At 33.7% G+C, this 19,087-nt stretch overlaps 1 protein-coding gene across 2 annotated transcripts in view; it reads left to right on the top strand.

The window, feature by feature from the left end:
* The window catches only part of ATP11B (ATPase phospholipid transporting 11B (putative)), a 123,890-nt gene that overhangs the window by 79,855 nt on the left and 24,948 nt on the right, over window positions 1-19,087 (top strand). For both annotated transcript variants that reach the window (XM_027582777.1, XM_027582778.1), the window contains exons 20-25: window positions 798-951; window positions 2,269-2,371; window positions 5,773-5,918; window positions 7,106-7,165; window positions 8,684-8,811; window positions 9,871-10,009. In XM_027582777.1, coding sequence (XP_027438578.1) covers window positions 798-951; window positions 2,269-2,371; window positions 5,773-5,918; window positions 7,106-7,165; window positions 8,684-8,811; window positions 9,871-10,009 — 730 coding nt within the window. The remainder of the gene's footprint in view (window positions 1-797; window positions 952-2,268; window positions 2,372-5,772; window positions 5,919-7,105; window positions 7,166-8,683; window positions 8,812-9,870; window positions 10,010-19,087) is intronic.

Here is a 19,087-nt window from a genome sequence, read left to right on the forward strand (position 1 = left end):
TGGATGTAGCACAGCGCTACTTTGAGTGCTGGCCTTCAACTACATAAAGGAGTTTGCAGCAGAATATAAATCTAGACACTGCTTCTTTTATCACAAAAGTCTTATTACTAAGGTAGAATGGGGAGAAACAGTTGAACAAAATAATGTGCCCAGTATTGTAGTTGATTCACATACTGATGCAAGCTTTTTGTCTCTTCCTGGCAACAGTTTGCCCAGCTGTCAGTAATCAGATCATACTTTGAGTGGTACTCATATAGCATATGCCCACAGAGAGGTGTTATCCATGTTCCACCATGGTAATACCTGGTGTTACATAGAAGGGGTTAATATCAAAAGACAGTTTTGATTCCTTCATTCCTTCCTGCTCACATGGTAAGTCTAGCACATGAATTTTCCTGAGCATTGTTGATTGCATTTAATTTTTTAAAATTAGGATTTTCTAAATGTATAACTAATAATGTTTTTATTTTTATAAGATTTTTCATACTAAAAATAGGGAAAGTATCCTCTGATTATATGTTATAATTCACATTTTAGAAAATATAGTTACTATCTCTGTATCAATTCATTGTAAAACTGAGTATCATCTGTTTTACTCACATCAGTCACTCTCAGTTCTGTTTAATTTCAGCTTTCAGGTAATCATAACTTAGTTTCTTCCCTGGCATATCAGTTTTGTAACAATAAAGCCTATGGGTAAATGGTCCATCTTTTTGTAAGAATTTTTTATTTACTAAATAACTATAAATAATATGGCTTCGATGTATCTAACAGAGGATATAATTATTTTCTCTTAGAATTAAAGAGGATCATGTGATTCAGCACGGGCTGGTGGTGGATGGGACCAGCCTGTCTCTTGCACTCAGGGAGCATGAAAAACTATTTATGGAAGTTTGCAGAAATTGTTCCGCTGTATTGTGCTGTCGTATGGCACCACTGCAAAAAGCAAAGGTATGTTTGTGTTCTAAAACATTACAGAAAGATATTTAGATCTAAAAGTATTCTTGGGGGTTCCTGGGTGGCTCTTGATCTCTGCTCGGGTCTTGATCTCAGGGTCATCAGTTCAAGCCCCACATTGGGCTCCACGCTGGGTATGGAGCCTATTTAAAAAAAAAAAAGTGAAGGTATTCTTTAAGGCTAATGCTTTATCTAGTCCTATTTGGTAGTAAGTAGTATATGAATGTTACTAAGTCAGTCACTTCTCACATTTTGAATGTTAACCAAGTGCATTATCAGACCTTTGGAATTTTCAGAGTGAATATTAGTTTCAACTATTCATAATGACCTACAAAGTCTTTGATGGGTATCAGTTTGTGATTTTGCTGAGACACAAATTGAACTATGATACTATAGTTTCATAAGTTATTTAGCTGTGAGAAAGGCTGTTAGACTTCAGTTCTTCCACTTCAGGTGGTTCTCTGCTTATTCCTGCATTCTCTTTGTTAAAAGTGGCTATTAAGTGATGAAACTTTAGTAAAAAGTTGAAAAGTCAGTTCTTGTGATTTAAAGCTATATACAAAAAATATTTAAATTTCAGCTGTGATTCAAGTGAAAGCCTATACAGATATTTTTTATAACTCTTGATTTAAAATTTGGGTCTTATACTGTATCTTTCACAAATATCCTTTGAAATCCACATCTACACACTGCTTGTTTCTCATATGGGTCTAATAAATTAGACATCAACATTTTTTGGCTTAATGGGATTTTGTTAAAATGCCAATATATATTGTTACAATTCATGTACCCCAGTCTGTGGAGACTAAAACTGGAGACCAAACAGAGCTAATACCTAGGTTCTTTAAGTATGTTCAAGAGTTCCAAAGAAACCTTTCTTTTGATTTTATTAAATTTAATCTTGGTTGCTTTTTAAAATTTCTTTAGATTTTATGACAAGAGAAAATAATTATCTTTACTTTAAATGAAAGAATAATTTCCTGAGAAAGAGAAAATTTTGCCTGACAAAGTTTAATTATATGTGTAATTATTTTCTAACACAATTATTATTGAGCTTTTTACACATTTAAGCTGTATTTAAGATTCTTGCTTCCCATCATAAAATCCAAAGATAATATTCTCTTTTGCTATGACATTTCTGAAAGACATTCCTAACATCTCAGAAAATGAACCCCAGTGCATATTATTGTCTAATACAAAATTAATTTTTTCATTATTCAACTGTTCTTATAACAGTCATTTCAGATAAATGACTATCTAATATAAGAAAATTGAAATTTTATAATAAATAACTAATTGTATATCTTTCAGGTAATAAGACTGATAAAAATCTCACCTGAGAAACCTATAACATTGGCTGTTGGTGATGGTGCTAATGATGTAAGCATGATACAAGAAGCACATGTCGGCATAGGTGATTAATTTTTTTCCTGAATTTTTAAAGTTGGTATAATTATTTAGTGATTTTGAATTTTACTTTTGTGGGCGAAAGTGCAATATCAAATATATGAATGCAATGTAGTAATATATCAGTGTATCCCCCTCAGAAGCCCATTATACTTAAGCCCAATACTTAGGATTTTTTTTTTTAAGATTGATTGATTGATTGATTTGTCAGAGAGAGAGATTGAGAGCACAAACAGGGGGAGTGGCAGGCAGAGGGAGAAGCAGGCTCCCTGAGCAAGGAGGCTGATGCGGGACTCGAGCCCAGGACCCTGGGATCATGACCTGAGCCAAAGGCAGACGCTTAACCGGCTGAGCCACCCAGGCATCCCTAGGATACTTTAATTACAAATTTTCAAGGGAATAAATACCATGCTAGTGAATTTTATCTTTGCCAGTTCTCCTTCATAATAAAGTAATTTTATTTTTACTTGCCATTTTGTACCTTTCAAAGTACTTTCTCACATTACTTCATCATTTTTAAACTCTAAATTTGTGGTTTACATAGAACTCCTCATGGTTTCAATTTTTTGTTTTAGAGTGTTATTATTATTTACTCTGTTTTTCAATCTAAAGATTCTGCAACTCATTCTAATGACAATTTTAGAAACAAGAAATTATACTAAACTATAATAATAAATATAAAATTTCAAATAATTTTCTGACAATAACCTTTATTCTAATTTCTTTTCTATTTTTGCCTAAAATTTTTGTTGGATTTAGATTACTAATATCATTTCATTATGTTTAGCAGTCATTTTATATTTAAACCGTATTCTGACCTGTCTTCCTAAATAACTTTATTTTACAAATAGAGACGCAAAGGTAAAAAGTATGAAGGCTTTTTAATGAAGTAGTTAAAGTTTTAGAGTTAGAAAAGAGGCTTTCCTCTTCTGGAATCACCTCTATATTGTCCTGTGAAGTAGTTCTCAGTTCTAATATTTCCAGGGTAGCTCTTAGATCAATTCCTTACTCGGGGCTAATTTAACTCTTCATTATGATAACTAAATTTTCTTTCTAATTTGTATACTGTCATTTCCCATAAATCTCCATAACAATTTGATAATAATTTCCTATACCATACATTAAAGCATAAAAAGCTACAGTATAACAGTTTGATTCTAATATGGTAACAGACCAGTGAACAGAATAGATTCAAAACATGTGGAAATTTAGTTCATAACAAAGGAGATGTTTCAAATAAGTAGGGAGACATTATTTGATAAAAAAATATTAATAGAACTGGTTTGGTTATTCAGGGAAAAAAAGAAGTTGGATTCCTTTCCATTGCTTATAGCTAAACAAATTCTGTATGGATTAAAGATTTAGAAAAACTTTAAAGAGGGGTGCCTGGGTGGCTGAGCATCTGACTCTTGGTTTTGGCTCAGATCACGATCTCAGGCTCTGTGAGATTGAGCCCCAAACCCTGCGTTCATGCTCAGCAAGGAACCTGCCTGGGATTCTCTTCCTCTCCCTCTGCCCCTCCTCTGCTCACATGCTCTTTCTCTCTCTCAAATAAATAAATCTTTAAAAAAAAATTTGAAGACCACAAAAAGTAGTAGAAGAAAAGATTTAATGAGTAATCTTGTAATTTGAGGTATGGAAGGATCTTTTTAGTAAAAATATCAAAGAAAGCAAGGAAGTAAAGGAAGAGATCAGTATGTTTGGCAGAAGTAAATACCCCCAAATGCAAATTTTAAACATGAAACTAATAAAGAACATTTGCAAAATAGATGACAAGTCTTAATATTTCTAGTATGTGAGGTCTTAACAAGTTAAGGAGTATAAGAAAAACACTTTGGTAAAATATGTGGAAGGATGTAAGTCATCAGTTGTCACAAAAGGAGATACCTAAAATGAATACTAAATGCATGAAAAAAGTGTTCAGTCTCACTAATCAAAAAACACAAGTAAAATTGCCTATGAGATTGGCAAAAAATACAAAAAATGATAAGCCTGGAATTGGCAAAGGTATAGAATTAATGAATCCTTGTATACAATATTAGTGGGAGTGTAAATTGGTATGCCCTGCATTATTATGTATAACAATTTTAAATGTGTGCCTATTGACCTGGCAATTATGCAACCAGGAATTTTTTTTTGAGAAAATAAATGAATATGTTGACAAAAACACAGTATAAGCAATGTCCATAATGTGTTAAATGACAGCAGATTACAAAACAAATAATCTCATTTTGTACACTTGTTTATATATATATTAAACACACACCAAAAAGTGCAGAAGGAAAAATTCTAAAATGATATAGACCAAAAATAGTGGTCTTCTCTAGGTGTTATAAATGTAATTATCTTTATCTATACATTCTGGAAAATTTTAATCCTTTTATGACAAAAATAAAAATTAAAATTTTAAAAAATGATTTTTCAAAGCTGTTTGCAGATTGAAAAAACAAACTTGGCAATAACTCTTTTGAAACCTAAAGTTTACTGTAACCTTAAAAATGTAGTCATATTTATCAGATAAAATTATGTACTAATTTAAGTGATATTGTACACTTTTAAAAAGCACATTTTGTCCCATCTCAATTAGATAAGAAACAAGTAGGGAGCAATATTGTCACAAACATTTAAAATATATGTATAGTTGGCATTTGTTCAGAGTGTGCACATAGACATTTAAATATGGTGAATTGCTATTTCATGTGTAACTTTTTAGGTACAGTTGTGGAAAGATAAAAAGTTATGAGTGTGATAGCTTTTATTAGTGATACAGGAATTTTTAGCAGACCTTACATACAATTTTTGTAAGTCTTTTTGTTTGCTCTATAATGTTTGTTCCAGTTATATTTATTGAAATAATTTCTTACCTGTTGAATCCAATAATGAACAAAATCATGGGTTCCTTTTTAAATAAGTTCAATAAATAAAGAGCACATTTTGTTTGACTTGTGTGTGAAAGTTTAAAACCATTAAACATGCTCATTTTTGCTAGGTTCAAATCATTCAGTTTGGATATTTTTTATGTTCATTGGAAATAACAAAGTTAAAGCTGTTTTATAGCATTTCTCTCCATTAGAAATCTGTTAACTAGTACTTTGTGTCTATTAGTGTAAAACGATGTTATTAGATCCTGAACTTTCAATATTATTTTTATATTAATTGTATTTTATTATATCCTGAGTCTTTGAAACTTGATGTTACATGCCTAGTATATATTGTAGCTTTGTATTAATTACCTATTTGATTTAAGTCGAACAGCCTTTTGGGAATCTACTATTTGCTATATATTAGGATATAGTGATCCTAAGTCCAGGTTCAGCTGCTATAGATAATTAAGATATTACAGATAAATTATGAAAATCACACTTAACAGTTATCAGTGAACTTGCCGTTTTGTCTTCTTTATTATAGGAATCATGGGTAAAGAAGGAAGACAAGCTGCAAGAAACAGTGACTATGCAATAGCTAGATTTAAATTCCTCTCCAAATTGCTTTTTGTTCATGGTCATTTTTATTATATTAGAATAGCTACCCTTGTACAGTATTTTTTTTATAAGGTGAGTTTCATGGAGATATTTTACAATCGTTTACTGACATAGTAATACGGGTTTCAATTTAAGATACGTGGTTACCATTCAAATTATTCTTTTAAAAATTGTTTCTATAAGTAAAAACAGTTTTGTGGAATATATCAAGATTTTTGTCATAAATCTAATGTTTACTGACAGAAAGCAAATCAGTGGTTGCCTGAGGCCAAGGGTTCAGATGATAGCACCAACTGGAAAGGGATATAAGAGAACTTTGCATGATAGAGAAGTTCTCTGATTTGATTGTGGGGGTGGTTACATGGGTATATACATTTGTCAGCATCAAAATTCACACTTAAAATTGATACATTTTATCCTGTGCAAATTAGAATGTAATTAATTTTATTTCTTTCATGTTATTTTGTCCTGAACCAGTAATAAGTTTTAATTTAAGTCCAATACAGTGGTTTCAAGCAGAGGTTCTTCATCTTTTTTGTGCCATGAATGACCTTTTGGTAGTCTCGTGAGATGTATAAACTACTTATTAAAGGGGCTTTAAATGCATAAAGTAAAATACATAGGATTACAAGAAAACTAATGTTGAAATACTGTTTTATCTCTTAACCCTTTTGGGGAAGGTGAACTTCAGTGGAACCCATGTTAGGAGCTCCTGAGTACCAAGACATTTAGTACAGCAGAGTATCCTATATTGCATATATTCTATAAATAATAGCTACAACCCAATGAAAGAACACAGGTAGATTGCATATTGCTAATAAATGATGGTGGCAGTTTTTCTCTACCTTATTAGCTTTTGCTGCGATATAAGTATATTGAAATGGAAAGACGTTTTCCTAGTTCCATTTATTGTTTTAAATATTTTTTATTTTAAAGCTATTGTAGCCTAAAGTTTAATAAATAAACTATACTTATTGTATTATATATGAAAAGTATTGAATAATAGCTGGAAAGTTGTAAATTCAAAATATGGCATTGCTTAGCAATAAGAGTCCAAGGTGTTTTCATTCTGACATTTGTGATCCTGCTTAGAATTCTTTTAGACATTTTTAAATAATGGGACAAGTTCTTATGAGCAGATCTTCTACTTACCATATCAACTGGAATTGTGTTTCTGGCTCTTTAATAGCTATTTTTAGAAATCTTTTCTCTTTCAGACCCAAATATTTTAATTATTTCCATTTAATCTTGTGTTTCAGAATGTGTGCTTTATCACACCCCAATTTTTATATCAGTTCTACTGTTTGTTTTCTCAACAAGTAAGTAAATAGAAGCTTTTGATTTATCCTTTTAGAATAAGATATGTGTATTCAGTTTTTGATAGATAGCTGGAGGGATTTTTTTACGTTTTTCCTATTCCTTCAGATAAATAGACAAAACTTGCCTAATTAGTGTATTTGATCAATATAACACTGACAATATTTCTTCTAATTTTCAAGTTGAAATGAATGTTAATACCAAAATATATTTAATTCTGGATGCTTTCTAAAAAAAAGATATTAACTCTAAACAGCTTATGAGATAATTTGGGTAACTTTTTTCAACTTATATTTAATATTTCTGTAAACTCTGTATCAAGCCATGTCAGGGTAACTAATAGGGAGATTACCTCATTTATTTTTTGATAGAATTTTTTTAGATTGGGAAGAAAGCTTAGTGACTTTGTCCAGGAATGACATATAAGCTTTATCTCAGAAGCTAATTCTAAATAATGGATAGAGACCACCAGGAATGCTACATTCAAAAAGGTTCTAAAGCTGTAGGCTCAGAGAGAAAACCCTGTAATTGGTTAGTAGTAAGCTATAATGAGCACATGTGGGTCTATGGTTGTACACATGTCACATATTTGCCTTTCCTGATCTACTCTGTCTTATTTTATAGAAAATGAAATTGAAATCCACAGAAATTAACTTGCCCAAGATCACATAGCTAAGTTAATAACTATACCATACTAGAACCTACAGCTTTTGACTAATTGAGCATCCTTTTCACATACCACACTATACATCTCTAATTGATCAAGACTTTTGTTCTAATTAATTGAAATAATAAGAGCTTGGGTGCCTTGGTGGCTCAGTTGGTTAAGCATCTATCTTCAGCTCCGGTCATGATCCCAGGTGCTGGGATCAAGCCCCATGTTGGGCTCCCTGCTCAGAGGGGAGTCTGCTTCTCCCTCTCCCTCTGCCCCTCCCCCTGCTCGTGCTCCCTCTGGCTCTCTCAAATAAATAAAATCTTTAAAAAAAAAAAAAGAAATTATAGTTTATCTTAGGTTTTTCATGGGTTGTCTCTATCCTTAATCACTGTTTTCACTTCTGTTTACAACCTGTAACTCTAAATTCCAAATATCTGCTTGGGCATTGGAACACGCCTTAAAGGAAATGTAGGACTTAGATAGGAAGACAGAGATATAAAAGCAAAACTATATGTGTAGCATATCAAAGGAATAATATAAAGCTTAGGATGCATGTAGGAGAATTATGTGAAATTACATCACAGTGACCAAATTGTAAGAATCTTGAAATGTAGCTCCAAGTCACTATAAATATGGATCACTTGACATAACAAAATGTTCCAATTCCCACAAGAATATAAATCTGAATATTATGTTTATGTCTATGTAAGAAGCAAATTGGAATTATTACACACATTGATTTTTGTGTAAATTGAAAAAGCTATATAACTCTAATGCTTATTTTTAATATACTTCTTTATGATCATATACATAACAGTAATACATAGTTTAGAATCTCAAAATTCCTACCAATTTCTCTTTCTAGACACTATATGACAGCGTGTACCTGACTTTATACAATATTTGTTTTACTTCCCTACCTATTCTGATATATAGTCTGTTGGAACAGCATATAGATCCTCATGTATTGCAGAGCAAGCCCACCCTCTATCGGTAAGTATTTTCCAGTATTAAATGTCCATAACACTTTTGATTGCAAATAATATATTACCTAGTTACCAATTTTTGAAAGCACCTTATAAATAAGCAAATATATTAGGTAGCGTCTTGGTGATTAATACTTTACTAAGGCAAGTACTTTAGTTTATGGCTTATAATTGTTGAACATCAAAGAAAAAATTTGAATAACTTTTCTAGTGTTTTTAAGAATGAACACTTTCATAATAGGAATGCATTGGACAATTGTGTAATTTCCATTTACTGTTGAAAACCAGTAATATTCCATCTTATGTGCACAAAAGAAGTTATTCAGTAATTGGTTGTCTCTAAAATTTCTAAAAAATTAGTTCATGTTCTAGCATTGACAAATTAATGAGTCATAATCTGTGCAAAAATGAGGGGTTGAGGACATTAATTCCCATTCCAGATCTTCTGGGTTATCCCTGCTTCTTCAGAACCAAGTAAGTAATCCCAGAGTTGTGGAACTATTCCTCGGGACCAGCTAGCTTATGGTTCCCTCATCAACCAGATGTCCACTCTTATAAAGGTATTCAGTCATCCAGAAATGGCAATAAGTCACCTTGATTTCCCAGGATACCTTGGACTGGGCTTGACCTAAGATTAGCACAGGCTGTTCTTCCCATAATAGCTGTTGATGGATATGAAATTGATGAGGAGCCTCAGTGCTGAACCAAACTCAAATGACTCTACTAAAAAGAGACAGTCTTCGCAGAGTGACTGAATGTTTACAACAGAACATAATACAAATAGATCAGCTTTTCACACCTAAACCGAATTATTATGCCTATATTATGTTCCTTTCTTAAATGAGAAAAGGTATTTAAATACAATAAGTGAACTGTAAGCTGTTACACAGATGTATATTATTATAAACAGTGATTTATAAATTCAGGTTTATTCTTTCTGCTAATATTTTCAAGCAATTTTAAATAATATATCCATCTTGTTTTTTAACTATCAAATTGCAATAGTCCGTAGGTAATAAAAATGAATCCTAATATGTTCCTTTTTCTCTTTTTTTTTAATATACAGAGACATTAGTAAAAACCGTCAACTAAGCATTAAAACATTTCTTTATTGGACCATCCTGGGTTTCAGTCATGCCTTTATTTTCTTTTTTGGATCCTATTTTCTAATAGGAAAAGATATATCTCTGCTTGGAAATGGCCAGGTAAAATATATCATTTTTTTGAAGAATATTTGTTAATAACCTGATTTAGTTTGATTTTTCATAACTTTCATTAAAAAAAGTAAAATTCAATTCAAATTATAAAATTGTAGATATTAAAATGCAATTATAAAAAGATTTCAAATAAAAGTTAAAACAAAGGCAATACAATGTAATCTTAATATGAGACTCAAGTTACTAAGCAATTTTGATATTCAAAAATTAATTCAGGGATGCCTGGGTGGCTCAGTCAGTTAAGCGTCTGACTTTTGGTTTCAGCTCAGGTCATGATCTCAGAGTCATGAGATCATGCCCCACCTCAGGCTCTGTGCTCAGTCAGGAGTCTTCTTAAAGATTCTCTCCCTCTGCCCCTACCCCTACGCACACGCTTTCTCTCTCTCTCTCTCTCTCAAATAAATCTTAAAAAAAAAATTCACACAAGGGTATATACCTCTGAATGCTGTTCACTTCAGGATTGTGTTTTAATAATAATCACTATCTATTTAGTGGTTAATATTTTGCTAAGTGCTTTACATGCTCCATCTCCATTAATCCTCACGATAATCCTGTTGGAGAGAGATTATGACCCATATTTTTCATATGAGAAATGAGGACTTAGTGTTTAGTTTTTGCTTTTAATTATGTGAATTTTTTTTTGTATGCTTAGGAAGTGCTACCTTACTCTTCAGTACATACTAGCAATTCTGAGAATGTTATAAGTTACTATTTAGAATGGCCACTTTTCTGAAATGTGAAATTGAGGAAGAGTGCCACACAGTACCTTGTGACTGTGTCCTGATTGGAGAGCTCATGTTGACTCCTGATGGAATTAGACCTCTCTTTCTAGGCTTAGCTCCATGAGTAAGGAGGAAAGGAAGTGGTAGCAGTGGTACTGTGGTAAATTGGAAATGCTTGTCACCTTTAGTTTACCTTTTCCAGTAACTAAGTATTGCAAAATATATTTTGAGACACAGAGATACAAGATATGCAGTTGGGAGAATATGAAGTTTTATCTGTTTGACAAACGTTTATTGAGGACCAGCCATACCTGTGTATTATACTAGGCTCTGGATGTATGAGATTAACTAACACACTTAGTCATGGAGCTTAGTCTTGTGTGAGATCCAAAAAAATAAGCAAATGAAATAATAACAAAATATAGCAAGCATAATGAAGGAAATGGATTTCAATTGTAAAGAGATTTAAACCATGCAAATCCCTTTAGGATGTAGTGCAGGAACATACATAGTACTGCCACTTCACTTTTGAGGATATTTTTAGCCTGTTTTGGACAAAAATATGATCCGAGTTTGTGTAGCATAGAGATTACAGCACTTCTCAAATACTAACTACCTTTTATTGAGTTTCTTTGTGTCAAATGTATGTGTTTGCTTATTAAATTATAATAACCCTCTGTAAGGAAAATATCATAAATACTTTTTGCATATTAGAAAATTAACCCAAGAGAGGTTAAGAAACTTGCCTCAGGTCACACAATAAGTAAACTACAAGAAAGGAATTCCAGCTCAGTTCTGTGTGACTTCAAAGCCTGTGTGCTTAGCCATGATCCTAAGTTCCTTTGAGAAACAAGTTATTAGCCCAGTGCTTTTCTGCATAATAGTGCCACCTATGCAAGGATGATCAAACTTATAGAAATATGAGTAAGTATGCCCATTTCTACCTGAAATATTGGGGTGAAAACTGAAAGAAAATGAAGAAGGAACATGTCATCCATGAAAGGAAATTAAATTTTTTGTTGCTAGTTACTACTTTTTTCCTGATTTTAAAAATAGTATGTGTCCATTATAGTAAATTTGAAATGTATGGGAAAAAATAGAAAGAAAATTAAATCACCTGTTGTCTTCCTAATTATAATTATCTCTATGATTTTAACATGTTTCATCCATCCTCTTATTTTTTGCTATTTTCCATTAACCTCACAATTTATATCCCCCTATTTCTCAATGATAGCCTTATAATTACCCCCTATTATAGCCTAAGTGATTTTCCATGTTATTAAAAATGTTTCAAAAATATTTTTCATGGCTGCATAATATTCTATTACATAATTTAAGTATTCCCTTAATTTGAGAACTTATATTTGTTTTTTGTGTTTAGTGACTCTTCTAAAATTAAATCTTGAGCATGCTGTACACAAAAGAAATTTTTTTTTAATTTTAAAGAGAGAACCAGGGGGCAGGGGGAGGGGCGGGCAGAGCGGCGGGCAGAGCTGAGGGGGGGAGAGAGAGAGAGAGAATCTCAAGCAGGCTCCATGCCCAGTGCAGAGCCCATTGCTGAGCTTGATCCCAAGACCCTGAGATCATGACCTGAGCCGAAATCAAGAGTCAGATGCTTAACTGACTGAGCCACCCAGGTGTCCCCAAAGATAAAATCTTTATGAAGGTAAACTGTTTGGCCTCCGGTACAAAAGTTCTCTTTAGCACCCGTATTAATTATTGGTTTCCTTTTTTTTTAACTCAAATTATAAATCATTAACTTCTTTTCCCTTTTAGCCTACCAGTTCTACCACTCTGATACCACTAGAAATTAATCTACTACTCCCTGCCACCAATACTAGGTACAGTGGAAAAGAAGCCCACATTGGAATCAGGTGCATTGGATCCACATCCTGACACCTGAAATTGTTAGAGTGATTTGAGATGAGTTAGTTAACCCTGTCTAAGACTCCATTTCCTCACCCACAAAATTATAAGAGCATAATCCTTACCTTATAGGTTTGCTATGAGGATGAAATGATATATGTAGAGCATTAGGCATAGTGGCTAGCATATAAAAGTACTCAATAAGTCTTGGCACTGTTAGTTATTTTTACCATCCAATCATTATTTGGAAGACCCCATCCTTCCCAATCCCTTCTGATCTACTTCTCCCAGAATCTCTGCTCCTTAAATGTGTCGGCTGTCCTTGCTGGCTCTCTCCAAATGTGCTGCGCTTGTTTCTAGTTCCAAGTCATTGTTACATTTCCTCTAGAGTGTCTTGCCTCTTTTTCCCAAAGTCTCTCTTACGACCATCAGTTCTTCAGGGTTGAGCCCATAGAGCATTTGCTACCTCTTAGGTCTTCCTGGTCTGAAAATCTTTTTAGACATCTAGCCCGTGTCCCATTGTTCAGCACTGGATGTGTTGAATGCTTTCTGTTTTCCAGTAATTATTCTTGTATGCCCAAGGAATTTACAAACAGTTGAAAGCCTGAAGTAGAAAATATTATTACGGGGAAGTGCTGGGAGAGGAGTGGCTCATGGTAAAGATGAAGTTGATGCAAATAAGTGATCCTGAGAGAGGAGCAGGAAAGAGTTGAAATGGTTTGGAGTCCAGGTAGGGTAGGACAGTTCAGGGGAAGTTAAGGTTCTACTCCCATTTTTTTTTTTGTATGAGGGTCTAGCAGTATCATAAATATTATAGGTGTGAATTTTCAACAAGTATTTTTGAGGTATTCTCTCATTCTTAATTTGTCTTTAACTTAGGAAAGAACTTCTCATTCTTCATATATTCTCAGATCTTTTTGAGCAGGTCTTCCTTTCCCTTAGTAAAATACAAGAATCCTGATAAACTTTCTCTGAGATTTGGAAAGACTGGAAGAATGTGTATGACATGGCTGAGTATTTGTGTGTGCGTCTAAAAAGGTGCTTTCCTATGGGCAGATCTTCAGAGCACCATTTAAAAAAGACATAGTGACTAATTTTTAATTGTTTTTCTTCAAAATAGTAAAAGAATTAAATTCATGTAGAATTTGCCTAGCCTTATGCAGGCTTAAGATACTCATAGTGTTTGGAATATGAGTTAAAACCTGGGGCTTCTCTTAAAATGCAGTAGTGTCATTTTATCACAAATATCAAGTATTTGAGCAAAAGTCATAGATTACTAATTTGGGGAATATATTGTAATCTCATTTTATTTTCAAAGGTAAAAATGAGCTTAACATAAAACTTTAAATAATTTCTGTAATCCAACAGGATCACATTTAAAGAATTTTGACAAAAGGTAACACTTATAAAATATTTGTTAGAGATCTTGATGTTACTTTGTTTTTGACAAAAACTTTAGTTTTATTTTTTTAAGTTTTTATTTTGATTCCAGTTAGTTAACATACAGTATTATCTTAGTTTCTGGGGTACCATATAGTGATTCAACACTTCCATGTTTCACCCAGGGCTCATCACAACAAGTGCACTCCTTAATCCCCATCACCTATTTAACCCATTCTCCCACCCCTCTCCCTTCTGGTAACCATCAGTTTGTTCTCTATAATTAAGAGTCTGTTTCTTGTTTTGTCTCCCTCTCTCTCTTTTTTCCCCTTTGCTTGTTTTGTTTCTTAAATTGCACAAATGAGTGAAATCATGGTAAGTGAAATGAGTCAGTCAGATCTTGATATAACTTAAAAAATTTTTAAGTCCTCCAGGGGCCCGTGGCTGGTCCAGTCAGTAGAGCATGTGACTCTCAATCTCAGGGTCATAAATTCAAGCCCCACATTGGGTGTAGAGATTACTTAAAAATATTAAAAAAATTAAAAATTAAAAAAAAATTTTAAGTTCTCCAAAAATAATAGAAAAACTGACTTCCATGAAAGCATTTTCTTAAAAACAGCTTGATTAAGGAACACCTGGGTGGCTCAGTTGGTTAAGCATCTGCCTTCGGCTCAGGTCATAATTGCAGGTTCCTGAGATTGAGTCCCGCATTGGGCTCCTTGCTCAGCGGGGAGCCTGCTTCTCCCTCTGGCTGCCACCCCCCCCCCCACTTGTGCTCCCTCTCTCTCTCTCTCTGACAAATAAATATGTAAAATCTTTTTTAAAAATAAATAAACAAAAACAGCTTGATTGAGTTGTATTTGATATATAGTAAACTGCACGTATTTAAAAATATATAATTTGAGGGACGCCTGGGTGGCTCAGTTGGTTAAGCATCCAGCTCTTGATTTCAGCTCAGGTCATGATCTCAGGGTCATGAGATTGAGTCCAGCGTCCAGCTCCATGCTGGGTGTGGAGCCTGCTAAGATTCTCTCTCCCTCTCCCCCTCTCCCCCAGTCCCCCTTGCCCCTCCTCACGCATTCGCATGTGCACACATGTGCTTTCTAAATAAATAAATATATATGTATATATATAATTTGATACTTAAAAGGTTTTTAATTCCAGTTAACATACAGTGTTATATTAGTTTCAGGTGTACAATATAGTGATTCAGCAATTCCATATGAAACTCAGTGCTCATCACAACAAGTGCACTCCTTAATCCCCATCACCTGTTTCACCCACCGCCCCCCCCCCCCACTCATCTCCTCTCTGGTAACCATCAGTTTGTTGTCTATAATTAAGAGTATGTTTCTTGTTTTGTCTCTTTTTTCCCCTAGTTTGTTGTCTTAAATTCCACATGAGTGAAATCATACGGTATTTGTCTTTCTCTGACTTATTTCACTTAGCATTATACTCTCTAGTTCCATCCATGTTATTGCAAATGGCAAGATTTCATTCTTTTTTATGGCTGAATAATCATTGTATATATGTACCTCCTCTTTATCCATTCATCAATCAGTGGACACTTAGACTGCTTCCATAATTTGGCTATTGTAAATAATGCTGCTATAAATAGAGGGGTGCATGTATCTCTTTGAATTAGTTTTTTTGTATTCTTTGTAAATACCCAGTAGTGCAAATTGCTGGATCATAGGATAGTTCTGTTTTTAACTTTTTGAGGAACCTCCATACTGTTTCCCACAGTGGCTGCTCCAGTTTGCATTCCCAGCAACAGTGCAGGAGGGTTCCTTTTTCTCCACATCCTCACCAACACCTGTTGTTTCTTATGTTGTTGATTTTAGCCATTCTGACAGGTGTGAGGTAATACCTCATTGTAGTTTTGATTTGTATTTCCCTGATGGTAAGTGATGATGAGCATCTTTTCATGTGTCTTCTTTTTTTTTTTTTCTTGTGTCCTCTTGGCCCTTTGGATGTCTTCTTTGAAGAAATACCTGTCCATATCTTCTGCCCATTTTTACCTGGGTTATTTGTTTTTTGGGTGTTGAGTTTTATAAGTTTTGGATGCTAACCCTTTATTGGCTTTGTCATTTGCGAATATCTTCTCCCATTCCATGGTTGCCTTTTAGTTTTGCTGATTGTTTCCTTTGCTATATAGAAGCTTTTTATTTTGATGTAGCCCCATAATTTATTTTTGCTTCTATTTCCCTTGCCTCAGGAGACATATGTAGAAAAAAGCTGCTAAGGCTAATGTCAAAGAAGTTACTGCCTATGTTCTCTTCTAGGATTTTTATGGTTTCAGGTCGCATATTTAGGTCTTTCATCCATTTTGAATTTATGTTTGTGATATAAGAAGGTGGTCCAGTTTGTTTATGTTACATGTTGCTGTCCAAGTTTTCCCAACACCATTTGTTGAAGAGATAGTCTTTTTCCTATTGGATATTCTTTCCTGCTTTGTAGAAGAATCTGATACTTTTTTTATCTAAACATTTTTAAGAGTACAGTTCAGTAGCGTTAACTGTATTCATATTGTTGTGCAACAGATCTTCAGAACTTTTTCATCTTGAAAAACTGAAACTCTATAAACAACCACCCATTTCCCCCTCTTCCCAGCCCCTGGAAATCACCATTCTACTTTCTGTTTCTATGAATTTGACTACCTATGAAATCACTTTTATAAAAAAGCTAAATAATTGGGAGGTAAACACCAATGAAGAATGTTTATTTAAGTAAATTAAGAGGTACTAAAACAAATGACTGTGTTTGTTTTTTTAAAGAAGAATTTATCTCTTCCTCTGTTGATCTGTGAAGAGTAAGTCATCTCATCTTGGGACACACTTGCTCTGACAATGTTGCTGTTCAGAGTATTTTTGGAAATAGCTTATATTGTCTTTCTGTGATCTCAGCAAGTTAACTCTCGGGGGAAAAAGCTATTTAAAATTACAGATGGGGAAGATGCTACTTAAGATTAAGATAGGAAAGAAGGTGGAGGAACAATTCAAATTCAAAGAGTTCACCTCCAGTTAAAGCAGAGTTCTATAGGATGCAAAGGCAAGGCATGCTGGCTTGCTTAAGAGTATATTAGAAAACTAAAACACTATAATGAAGGAAACAGAAAGGAGAGAATTGTAGGCATGGTGAAAGTGGAAAACTATGATATAGGGAGGAAAATATCAGAAGAGTTTCAGAGGTAGCTGAGTTCCCATCCCAATCCTACATGACATTCTGCTGCTCTGGTGGTTTCAGCCCAGGCTCCATAAGGAGAAGGATTAAAGAAAAACAGTTCCTGTTACCTCAGGAACTCAAATGCTAATATCTACTCCACTCATTCTCAGTGGTCTGATGTGAAAATTACAAACTTAGGTAACTACTATTTAAAATGATATCTGGCCCAAATAAGGGTTTTTTTAATTTGCTTGGTCATTTCGTTTTTGTTCTACTGAAGTGTACAGGAACTCAAAGGAAAATGTCTACCATAAATGATTTTTGCACTTTATGAAATTATACCCAGTTATACCCAAAACTAAAATAATTGAAATTCCAAAAATACAGGATTGGGAGAAAAGCTATTAGAGTATTCTAATTCCAATTAGACTTCTCCAGTGGAGATGTTGGAATTGTTAGAGCCTTAGTACTCTTCTAAAATATATGTTGTATACTATTCCACCACATTAAATATTTAATGAGATAGAAAGCATTAAGGAGGAAAAAATAATTCACCCCTTCATCAGCCCTTCTAGGTGTGGACCATTTGCCAGATTAATTAGCAATACAAGGTAGAATGAGCAGATGAAATTTCAGGTTGTAATTTTGAGAGAAAGAGAAAAATCTTTTATACTATTTTTTCTTGAAATTATATTGATTTTCCCCTTATTTTGTGTCCTTAATTAATTTCTTTTTTGTGCTGTACATGTCATCAGCTGTTGAAACCTAACCATCAAATGCTAAGACCTCTGTGTTAAGACTAGAAATATACCATTTTTGTATCTGTATTCTCCAGAGAATACAGTATCTTTTATTTCCGTATAAATGATTTAACCACTGTTATTACCAGCCAGGTCATTCAAGAACACATGCAATTTAATTCCTATAAGTAAATACAGATTTCTTTGAATAAAAGGTTGTATGATTAATATAGCTTTGATTATCTAGTTCATTATAGAATTTCCCTGTATGTTCACGTATTCATGAGACAGATATTTAAAGAACTAGTAATATTCCCAGCAACTGATAGAAAATGAAATGTAGTATACATTAGAGGAGAACAGAAAAATATACCTTGCTTCTTATGGTATCACCCAGCAATTGGTCAAATTTTTAAAATCTATAATGAAGAAAGTTTGTACTAGAGAACTGAACAACTGATTGAAGGTAATTCACTTATAGATCACTGTATAGTTCAGTTGAACCTAATACAGAAAAAGTTTTCATCTTTTGTTTATTCTTAAACTCCTTCTTGCCTAACCTAGGACTTTACTTCTGCAATTATCTTTTCTCTTTTCTTCATCATTAATCTGTTGTCCTCTATTAGATCCAACCAGTCACATTCTGTTCCAGTATCTCCTATCTTCTAATAAAAACCATGGTTGCTTGACCTACCGCTTTGCTGCACAGCTTTCGCTGTATTTTTTTGTGTATCTTTAGAGCAAAATTTGAAGAAGTTATCGTTTTTTGCTATTTCTACTCTCTGCCTTCTCTTCTCCCTTGAACATACTCCTATGGGGCTTTCACTCCCAGTACTCCATCAAAACCATGTTCTTTTTGGTCACCAGCCAACTGCACATTGTTAAATCCAAGAGCATGTCTCAACCCTTATGAACTCAACCACCGGGCACAATTTACAAAGCCTTCCTACCTGCCACATTATCTTCTCTCAGGTTCTGTTACTTTGGCTTTCTGACTATTCCTTTTCAGTCTTCTCTTCCCACCCCCAGAATCAGAGTTTCCCACCCTCTGCACTAATGCTATTTTGAGCCAAATAATTTTTTATTGTTGGGGTTCATCCTGTGAATTGTAGGATGTTAAGCAGCATGCTTAGCCTCTACCCACTAGATACCAGTAGTGTACACGCATGCCCTCCCCGGTTATGACAATCAAA

The sequence above is a fragment of the Zalophus californianus genome, chromosome 1, assembly GCF_009762305.2.
Source record: "Zalophus californianus isolate mZalCal1 chromosome 1, mZalCal1.pri.v2, whole genome shotgun sequence".
Taxonomy (NCBI): domain Eukaryota; kingdom Metazoa; phylum Chordata; class Mammalia; order Carnivora; family Otariidae; genus Zalophus; species Zalophus californianus.